This window comes from Nanorana parkeri, unplaced genomic scaffold, assembly GCF_000935625.1.
Source record: "Nanorana parkeri isolate BGI_ZX_2015 unplaced genomic scaffold, ASM93562v1 scaffold1469, whole genome shotgun sequence".
Classification (NCBI taxonomy): domain Eukaryota; kingdom Metazoa; phylum Chordata; class Amphibia; order Anura; family Dicroglossidae; genus Nanorana; species Nanorana parkeri.
Genome location: NW_017307737.1, coordinates 227,857 through 254,217, shown reverse-complemented (window position 1 = coordinate 254,217; position 26,361 = coordinate 227,857). Strand labels below are relative to the sequence as shown.

Here is a 26,361-nt window from a genome sequence, read left to right as displayed (position 1 = left end):
GTGAAGGAGAGGAGAAACAGAGGAAGTTAACTTCACGTTTTGTCCTCTAGCTGCACTTCTGTAAATGAAAAGTTCGAATTCTCTAAAACTAGACTACAATTTTCTCCCCTGTAAGTCCAGAATGTCAAACACTGACCACAGTTTAGGTGCCACCTCCCGCCAAGGCCACACCTTTCACCTGCCACCTCCAGAGCTCATCTGCATGTGCCTCCCATGCCGTGGCCCCTGGACAGAGCCAGGCTGCCCCCACGGCTGGGTGCTACTAACCTGCATGCCAAACCTTAACCTCTCCTGGAGGAGAAGAGCATGCCCACAATGGAGTCCCCCGGTGCTTGTATTTCCAAACTGACTTTGTTCTTCCTCTCGCTCTCTCTCAAGGTGGCGAGCAGCACATGGCGCAGTTCTTCCGTGGAAATCTCGCCGGATTAATGGTCAGATCTGGCAAGTTGGAGAGCAAGAAGGTGATCGATTGTCTGTATACCTGCAAAGAGGGTCTGGAGTTCCCACCGGCAGAGGGCATTGGGAAAGGCATGAAGGTAAAAAATAAAACAGTGAAGTGATATCTTGCTTTGGGGGGACCTCAATATAATGATCAGTTTGGGTGCAATATATTCCGAGTCTGTGCTGACTGTATCAGAATGGAACTGTGCTGAGATGGATCAATTAAGAGCTTTGGAATGAGATCATTGAAGTGTGTTTCCACCTTTGCAGCCAAATTGGAATAACACCTACTTTATATTTGTCATATGTGCCCATTCACATAGCAAAAATGGCTTCTTACATATGACTTGTTCTTTTCTGAAAACGGAAGTCTTCCCCTGCTATGTAATGTTAAGGAGAAGCCTGGGGAGTTAATGTTTACTATTATTAACCCTGTATGTGCCTTCCCTGGGCAAAACACTGGTTGACTTTAAATGAGGTCAGGGTCATGCATCTACATTCAGGCCTCGTTCACACCAGACGAGTGCGTTCTGGCCGGCTCACTATGTTGTGGGGCAGGAGGGGGCATGGCGGTCCATTGAAGTGAACGCCCTCTGGCCACTATGTAATCGGCCGCACAGAAACGCAAGGCACATTGTGCGTCCGGTCCGAAAAGAAATCGCGCTTGCAGAATTTAGTTTGGACCGGACCGCAGGCATAATGTGCCTTGCGTTCCCGTGCGGCTGATCGCATTGCGGCTGGAGGGCGTAGTTTACGGTGCCATTCACTTCAATGACTGCCACGCCCCTTCCTACCCCACAATATAGTGAGGCGGCCGCAATGCGATGCAGTGCGTTCCGGCCGAATCGGTGTCTGGTGTGAACGAGACCTCAGTCTTGCCAAGATGGATTATTAGAGAGGTGTTAAAATTATTTAACTCATTTGCATGTCATTCAACTATGTAATACAGAACCTTTGATCACTGTTGATTCTCACTCCGCAGATCACTTTAAGTCCCAGCCAATCTATGTTGACCCTGGAGGGTGATGACATTGACCGCTTTGACCAGGCCATGCAGCACATATCCTACCTGAACTCCCGCCAGTTCCCTACGCCCGGCATCAGACGACTGAAGATTACCACCACTGTGAAGTATGTGTGATTTCCTAATCCCTTTATACTTCAGAGTAGAGGCATGAAATCCCGCAGGAGGTAGAACATAAATTGGCACATACAGACATTTTTTTAAATTTCACCATGGAAAAAAGTTGAGTCTTTTTGACACATTCTTAATTCCAATTTTAAACAATTTATAGGAGCCGAACCTTTATTCATTCCTGAGCTGGTTAGCAGTCCCATGCTGAGGGATTGTTCATATACAGGTCCTCTTTTTGGATTCTTCCTCATGTATATTGGGCTCTCCCAAAATGAGGGATTCACCGATACCAGTTTTTCGGTATCGAGTACCGGTTTTTGGTTTGTTTGTTCTGTCGGTACTCGCCGATACCGGAAGTCCCATTAAGGAAACGATTAGCCATGAAGGCGGCGAGCGTGTAATGACTCCCTACCCGGCTTTCTGATAACAGGGGGTTCCAGTATCAGGACAGGCATCGGGAGCAATTGGGTGAGTACTCGCCCAAATAGTTGGTATCTGCACCGATGCTAGTATCAGTGCATCCCTACCCAAGATGGTGTGTTCACTGGGGATGGGGTGATCTGAAATTGGGGTGATGTTATATAGTCAAGTGTGGAATTGAGTTTATTTTAACCACAGAGAGCATTTAACATTGAACCTGAATGGTAAAGTGGTAAATGTTGGGGAGTTGAACATAAAAAAGAAAATAATCTTTTTTTAATTTCTTTTTCTCTGGCACTCCACTGGGGAGAGCGCCGCTGTTCTCAGGTTTAATGTGTCACTGTGTAGTGAGATTCCAAAGGGGGGAGATGTTTAAAGATTTGGTTTATAAAGAACTCCTTTCTTTCTTGCACAATATTGTGAATATTACTCCTTTGGTGAAGTGACCGTAGAGAATCGGGAAGTGTGTGTGTACTATTTGACCATATTGTTTGCTGCCGTAGGTGCTTCAACGAGGAGACCTGTATCAGTGTGCCCGACGTGGACGGTTACGTCATGGTGCTGCAGCCCGAGGAGCCCAAGATCAGCCTGAGTGGCATTGACCATTTTGCCCGCGCAGCCTCGGAGTTTGAGAGCACGGAGGGTGTGTCCCTGTTCCCAGAACTGCACATAATCAGCACCATCACCCGGGAGGTGGAGGCTGAGGGCGAGGGGGATGAGGATCCTACTGGTGAGTCAGTCTTTGTACCTAAACACCAAAATAAGAACATACTTAACTTTCTTTCAGCATTTGTATACACAAAATGTGCCCAAATCTGCCAGGATTCCCGTAGGTTAGGCACCACGGCGGCTTCTTCTGGGGGCAGGGTCTCGCTGCTCCATGATTTTGCCACATAACTGCTGGCCATCGGTGCACTGGATGAGGCAACTATGTACAGAATAGGTCTTGGTTTAGAAGGAAGGTTCGTGATGGGGCTTATTTTAAGAGTAAGGATAGTTTTAGGCTCAGGGTTGGGAGGGGAAATGAAGCATTCGTGGGTCCTTTCATGAAGGGCTAGGCAACTGAAGTGACCAATCCCATCATCCCTCTGACTCTGTGAGTAATGCTTGTGGCTGTCAGGGTCTTGCAATGCCTCAGGAGACTTGTAATTCTACAACAGCTGGAGTGCTGAGGTTGCCTACCCCTTGTGTAGGGAATAAAATGTTGGCCAGCTACATATGGTTCACAGCGCCAGGAGGCTCCTGCCAAGAACTTCCAGCAACATACTTCTGGCGCTGTGAAAAAATAAAGTTCAGCACCTAATGGTTATTATAAAGCAGCTTTGTGTCCGGTACTTCATATTGAGGCATCCACAAGTGCACCTCAGTGCCAGCGAGTGCTTCTTCTTTCTAAAGGAGGGGTCCCGGGTTCAGTAACCATTGGGGTTGGTTGTTCTGTGTTTGTGGCAGATTTCATCCAAAACCTAAAAATATATTTCTAGGTTTATCGGGGTGTGTGACTGTGATGTGGATGGTAGAATGTAAACTCTTCTGACACATGGAATGATGTGACGGTGTCATCTAAAACACGGTCAGAAATGTTATAAATACAGTAATTTTATAATCCAATCAGTCGTGCTCACTGACCCCAAAACTAATCGCATGAATTGTAAAGCAAGGATGACACTGTCTCAGGAGGAGGAGATGTACATGTGATGGAGGTGATGTCACAGTAACCATTAATATTTGTTATACCTTTTGTTTCCTCTCTCTCAGTTCAAGAGTCTTTGGTGTCGGAGGAGATCATGCATAACCTGGATACATGTGAGGTCACCGTAGATGGCGAGGACCTGAATCCTGACCAGGAGAGTCTCCAGCTGGATCTCACTCACCTTCAGCAGAAGGGGCTCGAGATGACCAGCAACAACCAAGGGATCGTCATCACCGGTCAGTCCGCACTGTGTCCTCCTGCTATAGGAGAGGACTTTAGGGAGGAAGCCTGGGACATGCTGGCGAGGTTATTCAGGAAAGCAGTGCAAACAGATGAGATATTCTGCTAAACACTATTTACCTGGTTACAGTAATCTGAAATGTATTGGTTATGTCTTACTCTGCACGTTATTCTTTGAGCTGACATCCTCAATAAGCCGGTAGATCTCCCCGCTGGAACTCCTCTGGGGTTGCCGATGTCTGTGGCCGGTTAGAAGAATCAGCCTGCTCACAGCCCTTGTTGGTGAATTCCAAAAGGATGGAGATGGTTTAGTAGGCATCTCAAAAGTCATATTCATTATGGTTGTGGTTTCCTGCAAAGGAGATCTGGCCCAAATATTTAACATTGACAGAACTGTAACAAGAACACTTCCCCGTAGTCTCAGATTGTGATCGCTGGTAAAGCTCTATATAAAAGCTATGTACTTGTCTCCATTTGTGAGGGCTGCAATAGTCCTATTAGATGGAGGTCACAATGTCATGTCTTGCAGGTGTGGATACAATGGTCCACTACGAGGAGGTCCTGCATCTGATCCGCTACAGGAACTGGAACACCGCCACCCTATTCGATCGTAAATTCAAACTGATCTGTTCTGAGCTGAACGGGCGCTACAGCAGCAACGAGTTCAAAGTGGAGGTGAGAGGGGAGCGGGCACTCTATGGGATTATAGGGCAGCCATATTGTATGGTGGTTGTTGGAGATTTGTATATATGGTAACACTGAGATGTTTTCTCTTCATTCAGGTAAATGTGATCCACACAGCCAGCCCTGCTGAGGCCCCCAATCACATAGCATTTCAGCCCCAGTTTGTCCACAATGCACATCACTCCTTCGAGGATCTCTCCGGGCACAATCTGATCAACCCGCACCCGACATCAGGTACTGCTACTGTACAGTATAACATGATGGCACCAAAGGGGCATATTATGTAATTCTTTGTTTCCCTGAAAGCTGGAAGAAAACTGCTTCACCATGCCAGGCTCCATACATTTCCCACTGTCCACGTTTTATCCCTTTTCTCTATCCCAGAGCTGTAGAAGACTTTTTTTGTACATACAGGTGAAACTCGAATAATTAGAATATCGTGCAAAGTTCATTTATTTCACTAATGCAACTTAAAAGGTGAAACTAATATATGAGATAGACTCATTACATGCAAAGCAAGATAATTCAAGCCGTGATTTGTCATAATTGTGATGATTATGGCTTACAGCTCATGAAAACCCCAAGAACCCCAAATCCACAACCTCAGAAAAGTAGAATATTACATGCAATCAATAAAACAAGGATTGTACATAGAAAAATATCGGACCTCTGAAAAGTACAAGCATGCATATGTACTCAGTACTTGGTTTGGGCCCCTTTTGCAGCACTTACTGCAATTACTTTTGCACGATATTCTAATTATTCGAGTTTCACCTGTACACAGAAAATGACCTTTTTTATTTCTGTTATCTTTCCGTATAAATCCTGACAGACAAATGTCACGTATTTCTGTGTTCATTGTAATGTTTGTGGGCATTCTCCTTTTCTGATGGGAAACTTGAACTGACAGCACCCTCTGCTGGCGACCTCAGTGTTGTCACACAGCGCCGCAATGTGAACCAGACTCATACTGCGTACAGCAATACTCAACATGTCTGATGTCTGACTCGCCGACAAGTCTCATGTCTGTCTGATACCCATAACCTAACAAGTCTAATGTCTGTCTGGTACCCCGACAAGTCTGATACCCAGAACCCCAATAAGTCTAATGTCTGACTCCCCAACAAGTCTGTCTGCCGCCCCGACAAGTCTCATGTCAGGAAGCTTCTGTATTATTTTCAGCTAAAAGTCTTTCTGATCTGCAGTTGGTAGGAATGACATGCTTCTTTCTATCAGGCTTGCAATCACAGCCCTCACATGTAATGGGGTCTATTGTACGCTTCTCATCCTACTTTCCTCTTCCGCAGTTGTTCCCAGTGCAGCCACCATCGTCATTGTGGTCTGTGTGAGCTTCCTGGTCTTCATGATCATCCTCGGAGTGTTTCGTATCCGTGCCGCTCACCAGAGCACCATAAGGGACCAAGAGACCGGCAAAGAGAATGAGATGGACTGGGATGACTCGGCACTCACCATCACCGTTAACCCCATGGAGGTAAGTGACACCAAGCTTCAGAGGAGCTGTAGATGGCGGCTATGGGGAGGAGGCACGCTGCGTGCAGCCCGATACAAGCAGGGTTCAGAGGGCCTCATTGGTTGTCTACACTTGCCCCACTCCAACTAGCTCACACTAACTTAATGTACAAGTCCTAACCAATTATAACAATATTTTTAATGGGCTTAACTTAGTATCTGGCTTTGTGAAGGCATTTGGTGCACACAAAGTACATTTATATCCTTTGCGGCTATTGAGGAATAGATTTAAATGAAAGTTTGTGTCCGGAGTTCTTCTTTACCATGATTGTGAGGTTCCTACATTGTTTGCTGGGCATAGAATTTAGGGAGTAGTCACATGGTCTGTTAGAGAGGCTGGGGCCACAGTAAAAACTTTGAAGGGCCACCATTGGGTGTTAAATATTAAATGGTCTCTTACGTGTTCTGTTTTCGTCCACTGCTGCAGACCTATGAGGACCAGCACAGCAGTGGGGAGGAAGAAGAGGAGGAGGATGATGAAGAGAGTGAAGAGGGAGAGGATGACGACATCACCAGCGCCGAATCGGAAAGCAGCGAGGAAGAGGAGGGCGAGCAAGAGGAAGACCAGCAGAACGTCAACCGGCAGCAGCAGCTGGAGTGGGACGACTCCACTCTGACCTATTGATCTCCGCTGCCGTCGTTTTCCCGCCCAGTCACCACAGCACACGCCTCCCGTGTACAAAGCCATTCCAGACACATCCCACCCGCCTCACGGAACAACCATGCTTCCTCCGTTCTGCCTGCTGAGTGGCTGGGGTCATCATCACTCAGTGTTCCAATCCATTCTGCACTTCCCATGTCCTCTCCGAGGAGGGGGAGGGGACACGGCCGTTTCTGGACTACAAGCGTCATTCCTTTTATTTGTTTTCCGAACGATGCAAAAATTCCAGTTTTACTGGCGGGGCGGGGCAGGGACTCCACAAAGCCCGGTCATTTTACTGTTCGGTTTTTTTATTTTTCTCCACCCGAAAATCCTGCATGGTCCAATATTGGCGACATCCACCGATACCGAAACAAAACCGCACCCCTTTAACTGTCTGAGGTGCCAGTCCCTCCGCCTTCGGCCTTCACTGCTTGGCAAACCTTTGCCGGTGGCTCCGCTGACGGTGAAAGGGGGCTCGTAGAAGACTAACTTTTTAATATTGTTTGTAAATATGTTGAAATCAATGTAATTATGTCCATGTTGGTGGTGTAAAGGGGTTGGGAGTAATGAAACGCAGGTTGGCGCTTGTGACAGCCTGGCACAGCCTCAGTGAGGTGATTTTTTTTTTTTTAGTTTTCCAAGGCTGGCAGAGGTCGGCAGGAGACGGCGAGGCAGCTTGTTGTCTGCTCACTTGCCCATTGATTCTCCTTTTGTTCTGTCGGCTCGGTACGAATGACTGCCTAGCTAGAAATTACGGAGCTGTAATGAGTCCTAATGACCACAAGGTGTCAGTCTGCTGATCTCCGCGGTGACACACTGCCCATATGTACAGCACATCAGACCTCCGCGGGGTGACACTGCAGCCAGATCCATGTCCCTTTTCTGCAGAGCAGTTGGGTGTAGACGTGTGGGTACCTACAGACCCCCAGTGGGGGATTTTTATTCAGTGGTCGGGAGGCATTGGCAGCGATGCTATAAGTCGCCCATGTGTGTTCAGGCTCATTTAGCTGGCCGATTTATATTGTTTATATGAAATGTTCCTTTTTTTTTTTTTTTTAACACTACACGTTGGGTTCGTCCAATAAAATGTGCACAGTAACCCGCAACAGCAAACTCAGATCTACGATAAGTGGCTTTCTATGCGTTTGCTGCGTCGGCCCTCTGCGCCTTTTATATTATCGGCCCCGCGTGTACATGAGCGCAGGCTCCTCGTGAACGAGGCGAGTGTTTGAGCTGGGCTGTCCCGGAGGTGGCTGTATAAACCGTTTCTGGTTTTCTGGTGGCTGGGTAGGTGCCTGGTGCCACAGGGAATGTAGTAAGTGCTTAGTAACTGTTATTCACTGTATTCAGGGTGTGGGCAGCCGCGGGCTCTCCGGCTGCCGCAGAAACCACAGATCCCAGCATCCCTCGTGAGGCGGCGCCGGGGTTTGTGGGTGGTGCAGCAGCCGGAGAGCCCGCGCGTTTCCTACCTCCTGGAAGAATCCCTTCTTACGTGGAAGGATCTTTAGGTGTTAAAATATTTTTGTCTTTCTGGCAAATCATCTCTGTAACACTAAGTGACGAGGGGCCCCGGGACCCAACCTCAGAGTCGTTCATCGTAAGGAGTCTCTCGTCCCCGGAAACCAGATCCTCTCTCTGCCAGGGTGCTCGGGGTACGGAGACCAGTCCAGACGTAGTACCCAGATCTATGTGACGTGTGTGTATATCGGCATTCACATCGGGGGAGCTGCCATTAAAGGGTTCGTTCACCTTTTATAATCATTACCGTGCAGCTGAGGGGCCCCGTAAGTCAGAAGTCGTCGTACAATGTGCAGAATTTATCTTCCCTCAAATAGCGGACCTGTAGGCTGCGCCCTCAGCTCAGGTCATGCCCGACCACAAGACTTGAAGTCTGCATAATCACCGTCATACTGGACGGGGGGTATGTTGGCGAGGGGGGGCTCTGACAAATGAAATCACATATTTGGGCCATTGGCCACCAGCATGCAACGCACACCCTCTCATTCCTCCATGTCGGCACCATGTTGATTCTGCCTGCCCACTTCATCACAGGGATGAGTGCAGAGCATACAGAGGAGCAAGAAGCCGCGACTCTCTGGTCTAGGCATGCTGTCCGGTGCATTGCATTCTGGGATATGTAGTCTCATCTCCGGGCTTTGCAATACCAGATTACATGTAGAAGTAGCTCGGGATGGGGGGAGGGGTGTTATTTCAGGAAAAAGACTTTGCACATGCTAGTTGGCATCTGTAGGAAATGTGAAATCTGGTTATAAAGATGGAGGTCACTGATTGGCCGATCACAGGGATATTGAACTATCTGACACACCGTCACCAATATATTGATCGTAGCGGACGGGTTGCTAAGGACTTCCTGTACCCGGCTGCTCTCTGCTTTATTATGTAGAGATAGGAATGTCCTGGTCACGGTATGAAATCTGGACGTGTACATGTTTGAATGCTGCTAAGACGTCTGTTCTACACAACTCTGAGGTCTGGTCCGGTGGCCTGCTGAAGGTGGATGGGGGTATAGAGGGAGGTTTCTGGATGAGAGGATGACGCGTTTCGCTGTCGGAAGTGGTTGAAGGTATTGTGTGCTCGGTAAGTTGAAGGTGTCCTTTGTCAGAGAAGAGGAATTGGGGGGTAAAGTTGACTCGTCAGCTCAGCGGGGGCAGCTCTGTAGTCCAGTATATTATACCAGCGACCTCTCGCAAGATGGCTGCCGCCGCTGCGTACCTTTTTATTTTTAAAGGAGGGTTTTAAGATGTCAATCACTATAATGGGTTGTGCAATGAGCACACGTAACCAGCAGGGGTCAGCGTTGTACCGGCTCCATCTTGGCCGCGGACTCGGCTGGCTTGTTTTCTCTTTTCTTTACCATAAGTGTAAATTCTTCGATTTTTAGGTAAGGGGGGGGGGAGGGGCGGGAATTGTTTTAATGACTTTCTGTGATAACGTGATACACATAACTGCTAGCTCTCCAATAATCCGAGGAGATTCGATCTTCTGACCTCCAGTCGTCCCGTGTTTTTTGTCGTGTAGATCTGTACATCCATTTTATTCTCACCGTAGCTGCTGTACGTAGACTTTAAAAAAATAAAAAATCTGGCGACCTGTAACACGACTGCTAATGTGTTCTCTTCTCTCTGATGCTGTACGTAGGCGCGCATTGGATGTAACCTCCAGATTTGTATGTTGGTGATAGGTCAGTCTGAACAGTCTATAAGCTACAATAAATTTCTGGATCTAAACTTCCTCTTCATGGCCCCGTGTCGTTATTCTTTGCTGCCGCTCGTCTCTGGAAACAGATGCAAGTTCGCCGTCTCCGGCTGTCACCATGGTGATGTGTGCCAACGTCTCTTATGACTGACTGCTTGGCTTGCCTGTGGTGTATAAGGAGGAGAACGGAAGATGTTTTCTCTATGATTTCTGATCCATTTCTACAAATACAACATTCACACCACGGAGAGTCTGCGTGTGTCATACCAAGAGGAGAGCGAATACTCGATACACAGTGTAACACGGATCAACGACACAGTGTAACGCTGGCCTATGCACAATGTAACGCTGGCCTATGCACAATGTAACAGGGATCAACGACACAAGGTAACAGATCAATGACATTGTACCATAAATCAATGACACTTATGGCTGCAACCAACTAATCGATTATGAGAATTCTCATCGATTGGTTGGATCCTCTAGCTCTCTCCTCCACGCTGGGAAGAGGGCACAGCAAGCAGTGGGCGGGTGCAATAGCCAGCCTGCTATAGGCTACTGCAATTTAAAATGGCCAATAGCAGGCGGGCTATTGTACCCGTCCAATACCTGCTGTATTTACATTCAGCTGCCGCCTGCAGAATCTTGCCCCTGGCAGCTGTCATTCCCGGGCTGAAGCTATTCAAGCGCCGCGTGCTCACAATACAATTATTGAAAAATTGTAAAAAGGTGGCAAAGTAATTTTTGGTTTTTGGCCTGACAAATTCTGCTGTGGGAGGTGCGCTGGAGTGCCATTCATTTCAATGGCACCCCAAACGCACCTCCCACCCACCCACAACTCTCCTCCCACCCACCCACAGTGTGATCGCCCGCACTGGAGCGCACGATACCGCAATGCAGAATGTTCCAATGCAGTGCGATTGCAAAAAATTGTGCATGAAGTTTTTTATTCTGAATTAAACTTTGTAACATTCCATGTGTGTGTTTTTATTTTACATTAAGGATTGTGTTTATTTTTTCGATTAATTGGATAAAAATTAATCGATTAGTGGCAGCCGTAATGACACTGTGTAACACTCCCCTATGCACAATGTAACACCGATCAATGACAAAGGAGGTTATACACTTAGCTGCCGAAGGCAACCGAGTCAACAACCGAACGAAGTTCAGCTCAGTGGAAAATTTAAAAAAAGTTAAGAAAATAAGAAAGAAAAAAAAAAAAACCTGCACACGTGTGGCATTCGGCTTGGCTATTCTGCACGATACCTCCTCGATAGCAAGCAGAATAGGAAAAAAAGTAAATGAATGAAAAAAAAAAAGGTAAATTAAAAGAAAGCTAAGGGGAAAAAAAATATGTTAAAAAAAAAAAGCGTGTGGCTCTCTCTCCCAAACAATAGCAGACCCTTTAGGTCTGGTACAAATTTTAGAAGGGACCCCAAGTTAAAAAAAAAAATTATAAACTCCGGGCTTCCCCCCAAAAGTCATTCTAGACCCTTTGAGTCTGGTAGGATTTTTAGGCGGAACCCCAAGTAAAAAAAAAAAATTTTTAAAAAGCATGTGGGGTTCCCCCATAAAGTTAAACCCTGCCCTTAAGGTAGGAAGGCCGAAGGCAGCCGAGTGAATAACCGAGCTGAAGTGAAGTAAGCTGAACGCCGTTTGGCTAGTCACTGTAGCCCTGTGAGGCTGATTTAGGCTGAGCCAAAGTGAAGAGCCCGTTTGATTTAGAAGGCTGGGCAGTTCACTCGCTGCCGCTCGCCCCTATTCTCATAGCAGAGAGTGAATAGCTGAATGAGGTAGCGTGGGGTCCTTCTTCCGACCCCTAAAGGGTCTGGTAGGAGTTAGGAGAGACCCCGAGTTAAAAGAAAAAAAAGGGTTCCCCCAAAAGTCGTACTGGTTCTGGTAGGAATTTTGAGGAACCCCACCCCCAAAATGGAGGGGTAAAAAACATGGGTTCCCCCCTAAAATTCCCAACCCGACCCTTAATCAGGGCAGCAGCCTGAAAGGCAGGAATGGGGGTGGGATGAGCGAGCGAGCGAGCATCTCTCCCCTCCCTGCACCATATCAGGCCACATGCCCTCGGCACTGGGAGGGTGCTTTGACAGCGTCTCCCTTAAAAAACACCTTGTCCCAGTGCCGGCGGTGACAAGAGCCTCTTCCTCACAAGCCCTGACCTGTTGGTTGTGGGGGAACGGGGGGGGGTTATTTGCATAATAAAGTGAGACCCCTCCCCCCCCTTGTGAATGAGTAAAGAAATCATCCACGAATGGTCTTTCGTACAGTAACCAATCAGTTGATGGGACACCCACGATTTTTTATTTTTTTTATGTTCCTCTGCCCGAATTTCCTCCATCGGTGAGGCTGGAAAGCTTTTTTTCGAGTTGTGCGAATATTGATGGATTAGTGGCGAAAGAAAAATCTCAGCAAGAACACCGCACATGTGCAAATGCAAAATCCGTTCTCTCAATGGACGAAATTCAGACAGTTAGTATTTCTAAGGAAGGATTATCGAAATCACCATCGGGCTGTGCGTGAGGGGGTCTTGCAATAAAAATTCCCAATCAAAAATCTATAGGTGTATGGCCAGCCGAAGGTGGTACTTGTGCCCCGACTCATTCACTGACGGGTTAAGGTAAAAGAGTAAATAAACAGTAAAATTCCACCATGGGTCCTTAAGAGGTTAACAGACAAAAGCCGCCGGGACTGCCAAACTGCCGTCGGCTTTAAAGGTGACTCAGCTGCCTGCAGATCCCTACTGCGGGCCAGTAAAGTGCCCGGCCGACACCCCCGCCATGGTTCCCGGGCTCTGCTGCCCCTCCCATGGGCCCGGGGACTGGCATCTGGGGTGTCGGCAGGAAGCTGGGGCGGAGAGCGGCGAACATCTGTTCACCGATCTCCCCGCTCTATGGGACCGGGAGCGACGTGTATTGCATCACTTCCGATCCCATAGCTGTCATGAGACATCTGTCTAATGTGTCGTTTTGGAAAAATGTGTTTTTCGGACGAACTTTCGTTATTCGGAGATTCAGATGTATCTGAATTTCCTAATAACAGAAATGACGAACGAAAACTAATTTTCGTTGCAACGAAACGAACGCAACGAATATGAAAAGAAAACGAAAATTCGCACAGACTACCGCTAGCGGATTTTGTCCAAATCCCAAAACGAATTGACTTTTGGACCCGAATCCCAAAAAACGAATAACGTAAAATCCGAATCTAAACTGAACACATTTGTTGACAGTGCACATGTCTAGCTGTCATCGCTCAGCTCCTGAAGCCCAGCAATAAGCTGTGCGATCTGCACTTCAATAGCTTATATAGAGTGTAAAGGTGACACTGGGGGTCTTTTGGACCCCCCCATCATCACCTTAAAGAGGAAGTGACAGCAATTAAAATAAAGTTCAAAACAAAAAAAGTTTTATAAACATTACTCAAATTTATATGCAAATGAACACCCCAAAATCTATGCAAATCAGAAAAGGGGGAAAACATAGTCTCCCTAAGTCCAAATACACCAAAAACACCCCATTCCACAACCACAGACAGAAGACTCCCCCGCCCCCCTCCCCATGCCAGACTCAGACTTCAGGCTCAGAACATTAATTAAAGGGCATGTACCGATGCTTTTTGGAATGTCTGAGAGGGGTGCTGAGGGGCGGGAGTTAAATGAGAAGACATAAAGAATGTGAGAAGATGTCCGACGCTATTAGTAAACGTCCGCTATAACTGGCCCGTCGGTGGTTGAGATGCCGGTCGTGTCCCAGACGTTGAGGACAGAACCTATTCCCCCTTCTCCAACAATCCTACAGGACATCCCAGAATAGACCCCATTCCAGGAATATGTGACTGATAGATGATCAATGTTGAGGGATGTGGACTCGGAGTCTCGTTAGGCTTTGTACATGGAGACTCGGGGTCCTCCTCTCATAGTACATGGCCTCAGCCTTGGTTGGTGACATTGGCTGAATCTTCCTCTTCCGGGTTTAATTTGACTTCCTTTGTACTTGTCGGTAGAATCTGAAAATGGGATCGTTTTAGAAATTGGACGACTTTAGTTCGGCAACACAGACCATTGTAGCGGACACCACACATCCTTCTATCACATGGACAGTCCGGGTACTAAATGAGGTCAAATTTGGGGGCGACATTGTGGTTTTGGACAATTAACTATCTCATTGCTGTGACCAATAATTCCATTTTATTGGATGATTTGTATTTCCGTGCCCTTCCCATGTGGGGCGTCACTGGGATGCGTCTCAGAATGTTTCCCAATACGTATTGATGAACACGAACCTCAGTTCCTGGTAATCGGGAGGTCTGGTATTCCTGCCAGGACACCTACAGATTATATATATATATATACACACACATATACATACATACCATACGCGACTGCTGCCATGGGGGAGGGGAAGAGAAAGAGGCCATGCTCTACTTACGCCCCAATATTAGAGGGGGCCCCACATCTGCTGTGCTCACACAAATGATGGAATCTTTGGGGCCTGAACCTGACAGTCCAGCACAAGGGTCATTGATCCTTTCCTCTTCTCCATGGGGGTATAGACAACCCCCGCACCCCAGCTAGTTAAACTACTAATCCTGTCATGCCTATGGCTGTCAGTCCTGCAATGCCTCATGGGACTTTTGTAGTTCTAGAACAGGTTGCCCGCCCCAGTAATACCTTTTTAGGATCTGCATGGACGGTACGGAGCCCCTCCAACTACCGCAGAGTCTCTAGTGGTTCAGAAGGAGCCGACAATCCATGAGAAGCATTGCAGGAGATTACTGTCCATGGCCTGGCATTGGTCTTCCCTCTGCAGGTCACCGGTGAAGAGTCTGTGCTGCTCATACATGTAGCAGCCATGATTGCTGTGTGTACAGGACACATGACTCATGGGAAATCAGACTACAGAGCTTCTCCATAATCATTCATCTCTAATCTATTTCACAAATGAAATCTCAATATGGAAACGCAACGCAATGATTATCAGTAATGGAAAGGTCATCAAATTCCTCCCGCCGACCCGTCTCTGCTCATCGCTTCTAGAACACAATGTACTTCCTGTACCAGCAAACTGCACTGACCTCCTATGCAATACCCATCATCATCCAATCCTTCCAAGTGTACCCCCAGCACCCGTGTCCCCTCCATCCAGGCCTCCGACCTGGATATATGAGTTCAAAGGGGGTAGACCATTTCCAGATCACATATGTAGACCGACTGAAAGGGGAGAGATTTTGGGTCATATAACTGTAGAAATAGAATAGTTAAGAGAGAGGAGGGGAGAGGCATGGCCGAGCAGTGAAAGGAGAGAGAGAGAGAGATAGAGAGAGAGAGAGAGAGAGACACATGGCCGGCAGCTCTCTCTCCTCAACGCTCAGCCATGCCTCTGTGACATCGGCTCCCTCCTCTGCCGGTAGCAGCACTTCCTTTACTTCTCCTCGGATCCCTGCTGCATAAGGATGGGGGAGAGCAGCGGGGATCCAGAGGAGACGCTGAGCCCCCGTGTGCGTGGCCGAGCGGCGGAGGATCGGTAAATATCAGTGATATAGGCGATCCTCTTTGTGCAGGACAAACACTGGAGCGATCAGCTGATCACTCCGGTGTTTGTAAATAACTGGGGGCACATAGTACTGTGTCCCCAGTTATGAATGAACAGGAAGTGCTTTACATCACTTCCTGTTCATTCATGAGTTTCTCATTGGGGAGTAGCAATCTGTACAATCTGCTCTTCTCCATTCAGAAACTGGATGATAGTAAATAGTTTCTGAATGAATGGGAAGCCTCTGTGCTCTCCATTCATTTAGAACAGGGGCTGCAGAAAAAGAGATTGAGGTCTGTGTCTCTAGACGTAAAGAAGCTAGCTACGGCTCTGCTCCCACGGTGCTCGTGTGGCTGCCGGCTGAATGTGTCAGACGCCGCAAACGGGAAGGGGCGGGACACCTCTCCCCATGTGCAACGTCGGCCACATGAGCACCGCGGGAGGACAGGACTGCAGTGGAGGTAAGAAAAGACAGAGAGACAGGGGAGTGACAGCCAAGAGAGGGCCGGTTCACACCACAAAGCCTGCGTTCCAGGTGCGGCGCCATTGACTTCAATGCACCGCCAACCCGCGCCCCCATGGGGGTGTCCTGTAATAAATAATAAAGACCGGTCACTGCTGTTCTCTCTTCTTGTGCATGGTGACTGGTCTCGTCTCCGCCCCCTCCTGGAGTTTCCTGTAGTGGGTGGGGCCTGCTTGGAACAGGCTATGTACAGCACAGTGATTATGTCAGTGCTACTATTACACAGTAAGATCCGGGTTTGCAGGGGCATTTGGTGCACACAAAGCAGATTTCTATCCTTTATGTCTGAGGAGGAGTATATTGAAGGGACGGGTTTTTTGTGCCCCGGATTTCAACTTTATGCATCATGACAGTGAACAGCCATCTCACAGCTAACATGGGAACAGCCGGACAGTCAAAGATGAATCCGATTCATTGCTTTGTGCTGTACAGATCTGACCTCTGACCCTCTTCTAGGTGTAGCCCACTGTCCTCTCACCATCACACCAATGGAGACGTCACAACCCCTACAAAGGTCAGCAAAGCCCTGGTGGACCCCCAGTGCTTCTGTGATACGAGGACCCACTTAATGCCCAGTCATCTCCGTCCCCCAGCTTACATCATGTGCCTGTCCTATATTACACAATCACTGCTGGCAGCACCGGTACAATCCTTCCACACCCGAAGCAAAAAGGCCAGAGTGTGCCCCTCCCCCTATAAGTTGTGAACTACCTTATCATTTTTTTGGAGACCCAACCTCGGCCAGGAGCCGTCGCCTCCGGAATCTGGAGAGGTAAGAAGCCGCCAGGTGAGGCGACGCGTCAGAGCGCAACCAACCCAGAAATCTCAGTTCCCGGGAGGAATGTTAAAAAACAGTCCCAGTGCTGAAATGCAGATAAATACAAGCTGTGCTATGTGCGCCACCTGGAGATCGGAGGAGTCACCCAGTGCCGAGCGACTACAACTCCCAGCATACACCGTGGCAAGGGCAGCGTCATGAGCAATTGTCCATTGTGACAACCGAGATCTTTTGACGGCGGAGAGCAGCCTACAGCAGCCAGCATGCGATGTGGCGGATGGAATCGCAGAGTCGCTCCCCGCATGCCAAGACAGCTCGCAGATTTGCGGTGGAAACAGCGGGGGGGAGGGGTCCCCAGGGGCCGAAGGGCCTCTAGACTGCACAGCATTGAAATATTGAAATGGTTTATTTGCGCTCCTCTATAGACAATAAAGAGCCGCGCGCCCTTCAATACAGATAATCGCCGCGTTTCGACTTATGTAGACTCCGTTGACTCATCTCATGTGACGAGGAATGTCTGTGTAGAATGTTTTCACCAAGTGATCCCCTTCGAGTGCTTTGTTCAGGAGGCCGATGGCGCCCCCCCCTGAGGTCCAGAACCTTGTATGAAATCCAGCCAATAGCCAAGCCCCCCTCCTACTGTCTGTTATCTTTGGACACCGTGTGTGCAAACCAGTTCACTTTGGTCTTCCAGCTTTCCCGCAGCGCCTCATTAAACTTCACCCGGAAATGCTTCAGCGCTTCGTCATCACTTTTCCCCAAAGCCAGAGAGTCCTGCGTGTGATAGAGAGAGGCGGAGCCATGATTAGAGAGGCGGAGCCATGATTGATTAGTTCTGTGATCAGCAGTTACAACCCAACCTGAAATACGGAACTGTCAAAAGATTTCTGCTTTTGTCCAGCCAGTCTCGTGACTCACACAGCTCTGCCACACTGCACAGGCAAGTAGGTTTGTGTTACCGGAGCGCTGGACCCCGGAGAACACACAAATCAGGAGTCTGTCAATCGGGGTATCCTACAGCCAGTTTGGTGAACCGGATCTTATACCATCGTCATCGCCGTGGTGGAACTACAAATCCCATGAGGCATTGCAAGATTCTCACAGCCACGACTCCCGGAGAGAGATGCATTATGGGATTTGTAGTTTCACCACAGCTGGAGGGCTGGAGTTTGGCTACCCATGATCTAATGCTCAGCATTAGATTGCACAGCCTGGTGCTGGAGGGCCGGAGTTTGGCTACTGGAGGTGCTGGGGGGGCCGGAGTTTGGCTACCCCTAATCTAATGCTCAGCATTAGATTGCACAGCCAGGCAGGTGACCCCCCATTTCCTGCTTCTCAGCCTTCAGCCCCATGCCTATGAATGGATTGGCATCCCGCCATAGATTCATTATCCAGCGAGCAGGCAGATGAACCGGGAAAAACGGAAGAGTCATCTTACTGGATGTACAGTGTGGAAGAGGGGTGCGGACCACAAGAACGGCTGATCAGAGTTACAGTTTTGTGTTTGGTAGGTAAAACAGTTCATATAGCTGTCACAAGCCAGTGACCTGGAACAAGTATGCAGCCAGAGAAGTGCTGGGACAGCTGAAGTGCACATGCTCGACTACAAAAGTCAACAGCTTTAAACATCCAGCATGCGATACTAGTTGTGGCCACCAGATGGCGCTCATGTATATGTACGGGGAGAGCTTATTCACTGTACACAGCGCGCGTTATTGCGCACATAACACACATGCATTGGTGTGCGCTTCGCTGCGTTGCTGTGATAGGGACACATTAAAGAGCACTTGTCTTGCTGAAGCAGCAGGGTGGGGAGGGTTGGTACCAGTGTTGTGTTTTTTCCCCCTGACTAAATCTAGAGAATATGGTAGAAATGATCAGCAACAAGCCTTCCCGGAATGAGAAGGGAACAATGGCTGCCTCAATGTTTCCTTTCAAGGATATCTAAAGCCGACATGTTTAGAGTTGGGAATGGTTAGAAGCCGTATCTGATGTGTATTACTTTGTGGGTTCTCGCTGGGGAGATTCATCCTCTCTACTGGTCCTGGTGACAAACATGTGATAGGAGACCACCAGTACAGAGGAGGAGAGGAAGAGGAGAAATCTTCCAATGGGGACATCTGTTCTGGTGACAGCAGGAAGGGGGGGAAATGTCCTTTCAGTTATGTCTCTGGGACAAGAATGAAGGAAATCTCCCACAAGGGATTCACAAAGAAAACAAAACATAGATAAAAGGTGCTAAGCCAGGAGAGGGCAACCGTGATCCTCCAGCTGTGATGAAACTACAAATCCCTTGATCCCTCTGCCTGTCAGAGTCCTGCAAAGCCTCATGGGGCTTGTAGTTACACAACAGTTGGAAGGTCGGAGTTGCCCACCCCTTGGCTCCAGCACCAATAAGCCCCAACCCCTAATGGCAGCTGTAAATTGATGAGCATATGACAGATTGTAACCCGTCATGCTGAATGCCAGCTGGGAGCTGTGCCATGGAAGGAAAATGTGGTCACCTTGAGATACTGGATGTCCTTGGAACAGGTGAGCTCAGGCAGACCGGCTGCTTTCATCAGTGCAAACAAATTAAGGAAGAGAGTGCCGTGGCATCGCAGGATCGTGTAGGCTTTTTCACAGTAGTCTCGGAACCTGTGCAAGCGGAAAAAACCGACATCAGTGGAGAATATTACCCTTCCTATATGGTACCAAGGGTCCGGCGATAAACATCTGCATTAAGCCAGAACAGTAAGGAGAGATACACATCGGACTGTGAGGACTCATGCACATGGCTGTAAATAATGCTGCACTTCTATCAGTACAATGTTTTGTTGTCTGAATCTCAACGCAGGCGTATTTGTTCCTATGGGCCCATGCACATAGTGCTTAGAGATCAGTAAATGTGTGCTGCATTCAGATCTGTAAAATGGATGCCGTTGCTCAAACCACCCAACACCCTTTGCTGCTAGGATACAGAAGGCTCCTTAGCACCTAGCGTCCTTCATTGTTAGGAAGCAGGCAGTGTGGTTGATGTTGCCTAGCGCCCTTTATTGCTAGGATGCAGGAGGCGCCTTAGCACCTAGCTTTCCTTGTTAGGAAGCAGGCAGTGTGGTTGATGTTGCATAGCGCCCTTTGCTGCTAGGATACAGAAGGCTCCTTAGCACCTAGCGTCCTTCATTGTTAGGCAACATCAACCGCTGCCTGCTTCCTATCACCCTTTGTTGCTAGGACGCAGGAGGCTCCTTGCCACCTAGCGTCCTTCGTTGTTATAAAGCAGGCGGCAGCTGATGTTGCCTAGCGCTTTGTTATTAGGATGCAGGAGGCTCCTTGCCACCTAGCTTCCCTCGTTGTTAGGATGCAGGAGGCTCCTTGCCACCTAGCTTCCCTTGTTATTAGGATGCAGGAGGCTCCTTGCCACCTAGCTTCCCTTGTTATTAGGATGCAGGAGGCTCCTTGCCACCTAGCTTCCCTTGTTATTAGGATGCAGGAGGCTCCTTGCCACCTAGCTTCCCTTGTTATTAGGATGCAGGAGGCTCCTTAGCACCTAACATCCTTTGCTGTTAGAAAGCAGGCAGTTCACGCTGCCAGGGTGCTTTGTTGCTAGGATACAGGTAGCTCTAGCCGGCTGCATCCTAGCAAATGAAGGACACTAGGCAGCAAGGAGCTACCTGCATCCTAACAATGAAGGACCGCCTAGTGTATTCTGTTGCTAGGATGCCGGCAGCTCCTTGATACCTTGTTTCCTTCCCTGCTAGGATGCAGGTAGCTCGAGCCGCTTAGTGTCCTAGCGACTATAAGGGATCTTTGCACAATATGCATGTAAACAATGCACAAACATTACATGATACAGAGCTTTTTATGCAGGATCTTTCGGCCAGCAAAGTCCTGCATACTAGTTGCTGTATTTTCCTACAGCCGTGTGCGTGAGCCCTAAATAGTGGCCGCCACGTTGTTACATTCTTGTTCTTCAAAAGAGAAGAGAAAAAGAAGAAGCTGAAGAAAAAGGATGTTGTAGACATATGAAGACAGATGATGATGATGGCAGATAACAGACTTCCTCTCACCTCTCAAATTTCTCGCTGTTATTGGTCTTCCCTTGCTGAATGACATGCACAAAATCGTACGTCAGGATGAAGGGAACCCGCTCGCGGTTAAAGCCAAACTTGGTCTTAAAATTACCCAGGAAGTGGCCGAAATCTATGTGAAAGAGCTGCAAGAGAATATATATTGGAGATGAAACAGATTTTTGCCAACGTGTTTTCTCCAAGTGCCCGCACTCCTCCCTCTTTCCTTGTCGCTCCGGCTGTGTTAGGAAGCTCATTGATCCGTCTGAGGCGGCTTGGTCCCTAGGCCCAGGCTGTACAGGAGCCTCAGCTACAGTCCTTGGGGGGGGGGGTTAGTAGTTTACAGAAGGAAGATAGCATTGTTTTTGCTTTCTGTTCAGTTCACAGGAGGTGGCAAGGACACAGCATTTCTGGCAGAGCCAACAGGCATGTTCTACAATTGCTAAAAATGTTCTTCGCTTAAAAACAAAGCCAAAAAAATCCCAAATGTAGTCACCACAGGACTGGTAAGCTGCAATAAATTAAATATTAGTTCCTGGATTTCGTTATGCTTTAATATGGAGTTGGGCAGTAGTAAGACCCGGGCCTAGGATCCACAGGGACCAATATTAGAAGACTACTACAAGCTTCCTGCATTTCACTCTTCTGCACCATTTTAGGCCATGACAAGTTATATTTAACCTCAAAAACAAACTTTTGATCTATAAGATCTATGACTAGAGCAGCGCAAAGTTATCACCACCTGTGTGTGACAGGTACTCTTTATAATGACGGTAGTGAATGAAGCGCTACTGCAAGCTATGAAACCGAAAGGACTCCGGAATAAAGAAGGCCGGAAATGGCGTACCTGTCCACTTTCCCGTATCATGATATTGTCGCTGTGGCGATCCCCAATGCCCAGGACATAGGTTGCTACACAGTAGCCAGCACATGACAGCGTGAACTCCTCGATGGCTTTTTCCAGAGCGTCCCTAACAAGCAACAGGAAAGGAAAATGACTTCCGAACATGGAACCGAGCAGCAGAAGTGACGGGGAAAATGTTAGACATGAAATCAGGATAAACAAAATCTGCATCCGATAAATTATATACAACCAATATAGAAAACTTAATTTATTAAATGACAGTGAACGATAGAGTTCCCCAGAATGCACTGCCAGCCAGATCCCCGACAAATCACTCACCCCGGATTCTTGCTCTTTAACCAGTTCAGCAGTGCATCTTTGTTGAAGGCCGCAGTAGCTGCCATGTTGCTCTTGTTGCGCTGGATGTTGGCGATCGTATCAGAACGCATGACAACTTCAATAAGGCCAGTCTTGTCCCCGGTCGATAGGCAGCCATAAGGTGTGACCCTGTAAAAGCAGGCAAAAAATCAGTGGAGATGTTGCCGCTTGCCCTCTCTCATGCTGTAAAGTTTCTGCACTGACTACTAGGGGTGCTCCACCAATCACAGGCAAAAAAAAGTAAAACCAAGCAATACTGTATTCATTCTATCCAGTTAACAACACATTCACTGCGTGTTATAGTTCCTTACCGGAGGTCCAGTCCCTCCTTCTTCCACAGAACATCCATGAGCCGGATCATTTGTAGTGTCAGCATATCCTGGCGGAGATCTGTGGAGAATGTAGGACACGGTGTGAAGGTTTGAGATAATAAACCTAGGGTTTTACATATGTCAGCCTTCCCCCAGAAGATCCCAGACACCATTAAATGAAGAGGGCCTTCACAAAAGAACTTAAGACACCTTCATATACAGAGGGCCTTCCCGGATGACCTTAAACAGCTTAATATATGATGAACCTAGACATCCTTATATCCGGGGGTCCTTCTCAGACGAACCTTGTCACCGTCATATACAGGAGGCCTTCCCAGGTGCACTTAGACACTCTCATATACAACGGGTCTTCCCAGATGGACGTAGAAACCCTCATATATGGGGGCTCTTCCTGGATGAACCTAAACACCCTCATATAAAAGGGGGAGCCTTCCCAGGTAAAATTAGACACCCTCATATACGGGGGCTTTCCCAGATGAACCTAGACACCCTCATATACGGGGGCCTTCCCAGATGAACCTAGACACCCTCCTATAAACGGGGGACATCCCACATGGCCCTGGACACCCTCATATACATGGGGTCTTCCTAGATATACCTGGACACCATCCATATATGATGGGCCATCCTGGATGAACCTGGACACCATCATATATGGCGGGCCTTCCCAGATGAACCTAGACGCGCCCTCATATCCGATGGGCATTCCCAGATGAACCTAGACACCCTCATATATGGCACACCTTCCCAGAAACAGTCTTACCATCTCCATTCTTGAAGATGATGCCGACGCGATTTCCGCCCGATAGTTCGTTATTGTATACAATCCACAGCGGCTTCATCTTAGATTCCATGAAAGTGCAAAGCTCTACACTGTGGAAGAGAACACTGCTACTCAGATTACAGAAGCAAGGACCCTGGCCAGTGTTTTATTGTATTGTTTCACGATTGCTAGAGAAAGCCTGTTCTTCATTTGAAACCTTTCAAAGTGAAAGTGGCAGACACCACAGGATGTCAGCTATTTCCTTTATTTGTCTGAAAAGCCTCTTGTGACGCACCCCACTGATTCAGTTTCACTATGTTACTGGTGCCTTTAGGTTTGTGAGTATATTTTGCAGAAGTTCAGCTTCAAGTCTTAACATGGCCGATTTCAGATAAAGGCTCAGGCAACGTAGCCCTCGGCTCTCATCCAAGTTGGAGAAATGTTACCTTTTTCCTGGTGACTCTCTTAATATTATGTTCAAAAAGGATTCACGTTTGTACCAAGTTGTTTTTAGACAAATCAGAAGTGTGAATGCAGCCAAAGTGTAACGTTCAACTTCCTAAGTGTGGGGCCCATTTGTAATGGTATCTGCAGCCTTAGTATCAACCTAGATGGGTCCCCCCCCCCCATGTAAAATCCCTTTGCTGGCATTATATATTAAACATCTACAAAGCCACCCGGACAGCATAAAGATTGACTGCCAATTCCTAGAAGCTCACATTTCAGATGCAGCATAAGTGATGTGTCCTAGATTCCTACCAGCTGTTCAAGTTCTCAGGTAACAGAAGTCCCTGAACAGACAAAATCCACGAATGTTAGAATACAGCTCCCTGGTATACAAATCTGAACCAATGTTCGCCTATTTCTGATGCTTTTGTCTGGTGAAGATGTGCCCATGGTACTTATACTTACCATACATCTGTCAGAATCAGGCTGGGGTCCAGAGGGGAGTAGAGGTGGGAGAGTGGCTCCAGGTAGGTCTCCTGTCTCAAACACATGTGCATCGCCTCCTTGGCCTGGGGCTTGTTGGTCTTCTGGACGCTAGACCTCACAAAGTCATTGAGACCTTTCAGCTTGGACAGAGCTTCCCCCTGTGCCACAAAAAATTAAATGAACAAAAAGGTGTCACCGTGGCATGTTCCCAAAACACACAACTGACCTTAAAAAAATGAAGAATGAGTCTCAATAATACTTAAAAAAGGTATACAAAAGGAGGACCAAAAAGTGCTCCACCTGCTTCATGAGAACCTTCATATGGTAGTTACTGCCCCGACAATATGCTTCAAGGATGAGACCGAACCTCAGGGCCACCGCGGGGACATGCATCTCCGATCTGGAGGGGGCAGACAGAAAGAAAAGCTGCAGATCAGAACACACACGAGACACAATAACTACATAACCAAAACATTCCAGCAAATGCTACGTTATGCGAAAGAATTGCTAGTCATTTTGTCCTGCATAGGCAAAGCGTGTGTTCACTCGAAATTTCCCTATGAATTACATTAAAGTGTATGCATAGCCATTACTTCTTAGGTTTTGGATAGAGTAGGAGAGTTAACATCCTCACCAGAGTATTTTTTTGCTGCTTGTGCACCATTGGGGACATTTCCCTTCATTTCCTGTTCCAGAAATGCAACAGGAAGTTAGAGGAAACATGCAAAAGTGAGGTGAATTCCCTGTTAGCTGTCCCCAAGAAAAAGGTTTCCCCATTGGAATATTTCCCTTTAACTTTTGTTCTGGGGACAGCAATACAATTCTGAATTCCCCATCACTTTCTGTGACAGTGGTGATGGTCTGCAGGATAAATTGAGGGGTAATGCTCTCCAAAGGGGACTCGAACATCAGTAACAACTTGACGAGGGTCTAACCCTTCACCACTCTATCCAAAACTGGAAAACATGTTTTGCCCAGAGAAACCTTTTTGACATAAACCATTTTGTAACTTATGTTTAGTGGTTCTTTAAAGGCAGAACTACAGAAACCAACATAAAAAGAAAGCACCTTCTGGCTGGCCAGTCAAGTACTCATTCTACAGTCACATGACTGGTCCCAGAGGAATAGGTCGGTGCACATTGTAAGCCATTACCGGAGGTGCCAGAACAGGAAGTGACCGATCTTGCGGTGGATCAGCGCTCTCTCCAGCAGAAAGATTGTCAGCTCACAATCCAAATAAGATTCGTACTTGAGAACCTGAACCAGCTGCAGCAGATATTGGCACAGTTCTTCATTCCTGAGAAGAGAATATGGGGACATGGATGATCAGTTTTATTCTGAATAAAGGGGAAGACATACCTCCTGCTGCCTTGTTCCACTTGGGTGTGCATCTGCCCAACAAGTCTGCCCTCTTCAAAGTGACCCAACTGCTAGACATGCCTCACCCATCCAGAGTGGCCCACTGCCAGACCCATCTCCCCACCCTCTAGAATGGCCCACTGCTAGACCCATCTCCCCACCCTCTAGAGAGGCCCACTGCCAGACCCATCTCCCCACCCTCTAGAGAGGCCCACTGCTAGACACGCATCCCACCCTCTAGAGAGGCCCACTGCTAGACACGCATCCCACCCTCTAGAGAGGCCCACTGCTAGACACGCATCCCACCCTCTAGAGAGGCCCACTGCTAGACACGCATCCCACCCTCTAGAGAGGCCCACTGCTAGACACGCATCCCACCCTCTAGAGAGGCCCACTGCTAGACACGCATCCCACCCTCTAGAGAGGCCCACTGCTAGACACGCATCCCACCCTCTAGAGAGGCCCACTGCTAGACACGCATCCCACCCTCTAGAGAGGCCCACTGCTAGACACGCATCCCACCCTCTAGAGAGGCCCACTGCTAGACACGCATCCCACCCTCTAGAGAGGCCCACTGCTAGACACGCATCCCACCCTCTAGAGAGGCCCACTGCTAGACACGCATCCCACCCTCTAGAGAGGCCCACTGCTAGACACGCATCCCACCCTCTAGAGTGGCCCACTGGCACCACTGGCAGACCCACCTCCCCACCCTCTAGAGTGGCCCACTGCTAGGCACGCATTCCACCCTCTAGAGTGGCCCACTGATAGACACACCTTCCCCAAACCAGAGTGGCCCACTACCAGGCACACCTTCTACCTCCAGAGGAAACCATTGCCAGACCCAACTCCCCACTCTA

General features: G+C 48.1%; 2 protein-coding genes across 6 annotated transcripts in view; one reads left to right on the top strand and one right to left on the bottom strand.

Annotated features, from left to right (window-relative positions):
* CLSTN1 (calsyntenin 1) overlaps nucleotides 1-17,548 on the top strand; it is an 88,364-nt gene extending 70,816 nt beyond the window's left edge. For 4 of the 5 annotated variants that reach the window (XM_018570177.1, XM_018570175.1, XM_018570176.1 and 1 more), the window contains 8 exons: nucleotides 379-536; nucleotides 1,424-1,572; nucleotides 2,500-2,726; nucleotides 3,752-3,922; nucleotides 4,456-4,601; nucleotides 4,709-4,844; nucleotides 5,918-6,102; nucleotides 6,568-7,159. In XM_018570177.1, the coding sequence (XP_018425679.1) occupies nucleotides 379-536; nucleotides 1,424-1,572; nucleotides 2,500-2,726; nucleotides 3,752-3,922; nucleotides 4,456-4,601; nucleotides 4,709-4,844; nucleotides 5,918-6,102; nucleotides 6,568-6,765 (1,370 nt within the window). In that variant the 3' untranslated portion in view covers nucleotides 6,766-7,159. Of the gene's footprint in view, nucleotides 1-378; nucleotides 537-1,423; nucleotides 1,573-2,499; nucleotides 2,727-3,751; nucleotides 3,923-4,455; nucleotides 4,602-4,708; nucleotides 4,845-5,917; nucleotides 6,103-6,567; nucleotides 7,160-17,537 lie in introns of those variants that run through there. The other variant, XM_018570174.1, reaches the window with a different exon arrangement.
* The window catches only part of PIK3CD (phosphatidylinositol-4,5-bisphosphate 3-kinase catalytic subunit delta), a 49,644-nt gene continuing 40,689 nt past the window's right edge, over nucleotides 17,407-26,361 (bottom strand). The window contains exons 14-23 of the mRNA XM_018570171.1: nucleotides 25,296-25,439; nucleotides 24,443-24,542; nucleotides 24,122-24,300; nucleotides 23,210-23,319; nucleotides 22,426-22,504; nucleotides 22,076-22,243; nucleotides 21,740-21,863; nucleotides 20,893-21,038; nucleotides 19,348-19,480; nucleotides 17,407-17,617 (exon numbers count right to left, since the gene is read on the bottom strand). Coding sequence (XP_018425673.1) covers nucleotides 17,480-17,617; nucleotides 19,348-19,480; nucleotides 20,893-21,038; nucleotides 21,740-21,863; nucleotides 22,076-22,243; nucleotides 22,426-22,504; nucleotides 23,210-23,319; nucleotides 24,122-24,300; nucleotides 24,443-24,542; nucleotides 25,296-25,439 — 1,321 coding nt within the window. The 3' untranslated portion in view covers nucleotides 17,407-17,479. The remainder of the gene's footprint in view (nucleotides 17,618-19,347; nucleotides 19,481-20,892; nucleotides 21,039-21,739; nucleotides 21,864-22,075; nucleotides 22,244-22,425; nucleotides 22,505-23,209; nucleotides 23,320-24,121; nucleotides 24,301-24,442; nucleotides 24,543-25,295; nucleotides 25,440-26,361) is intronic.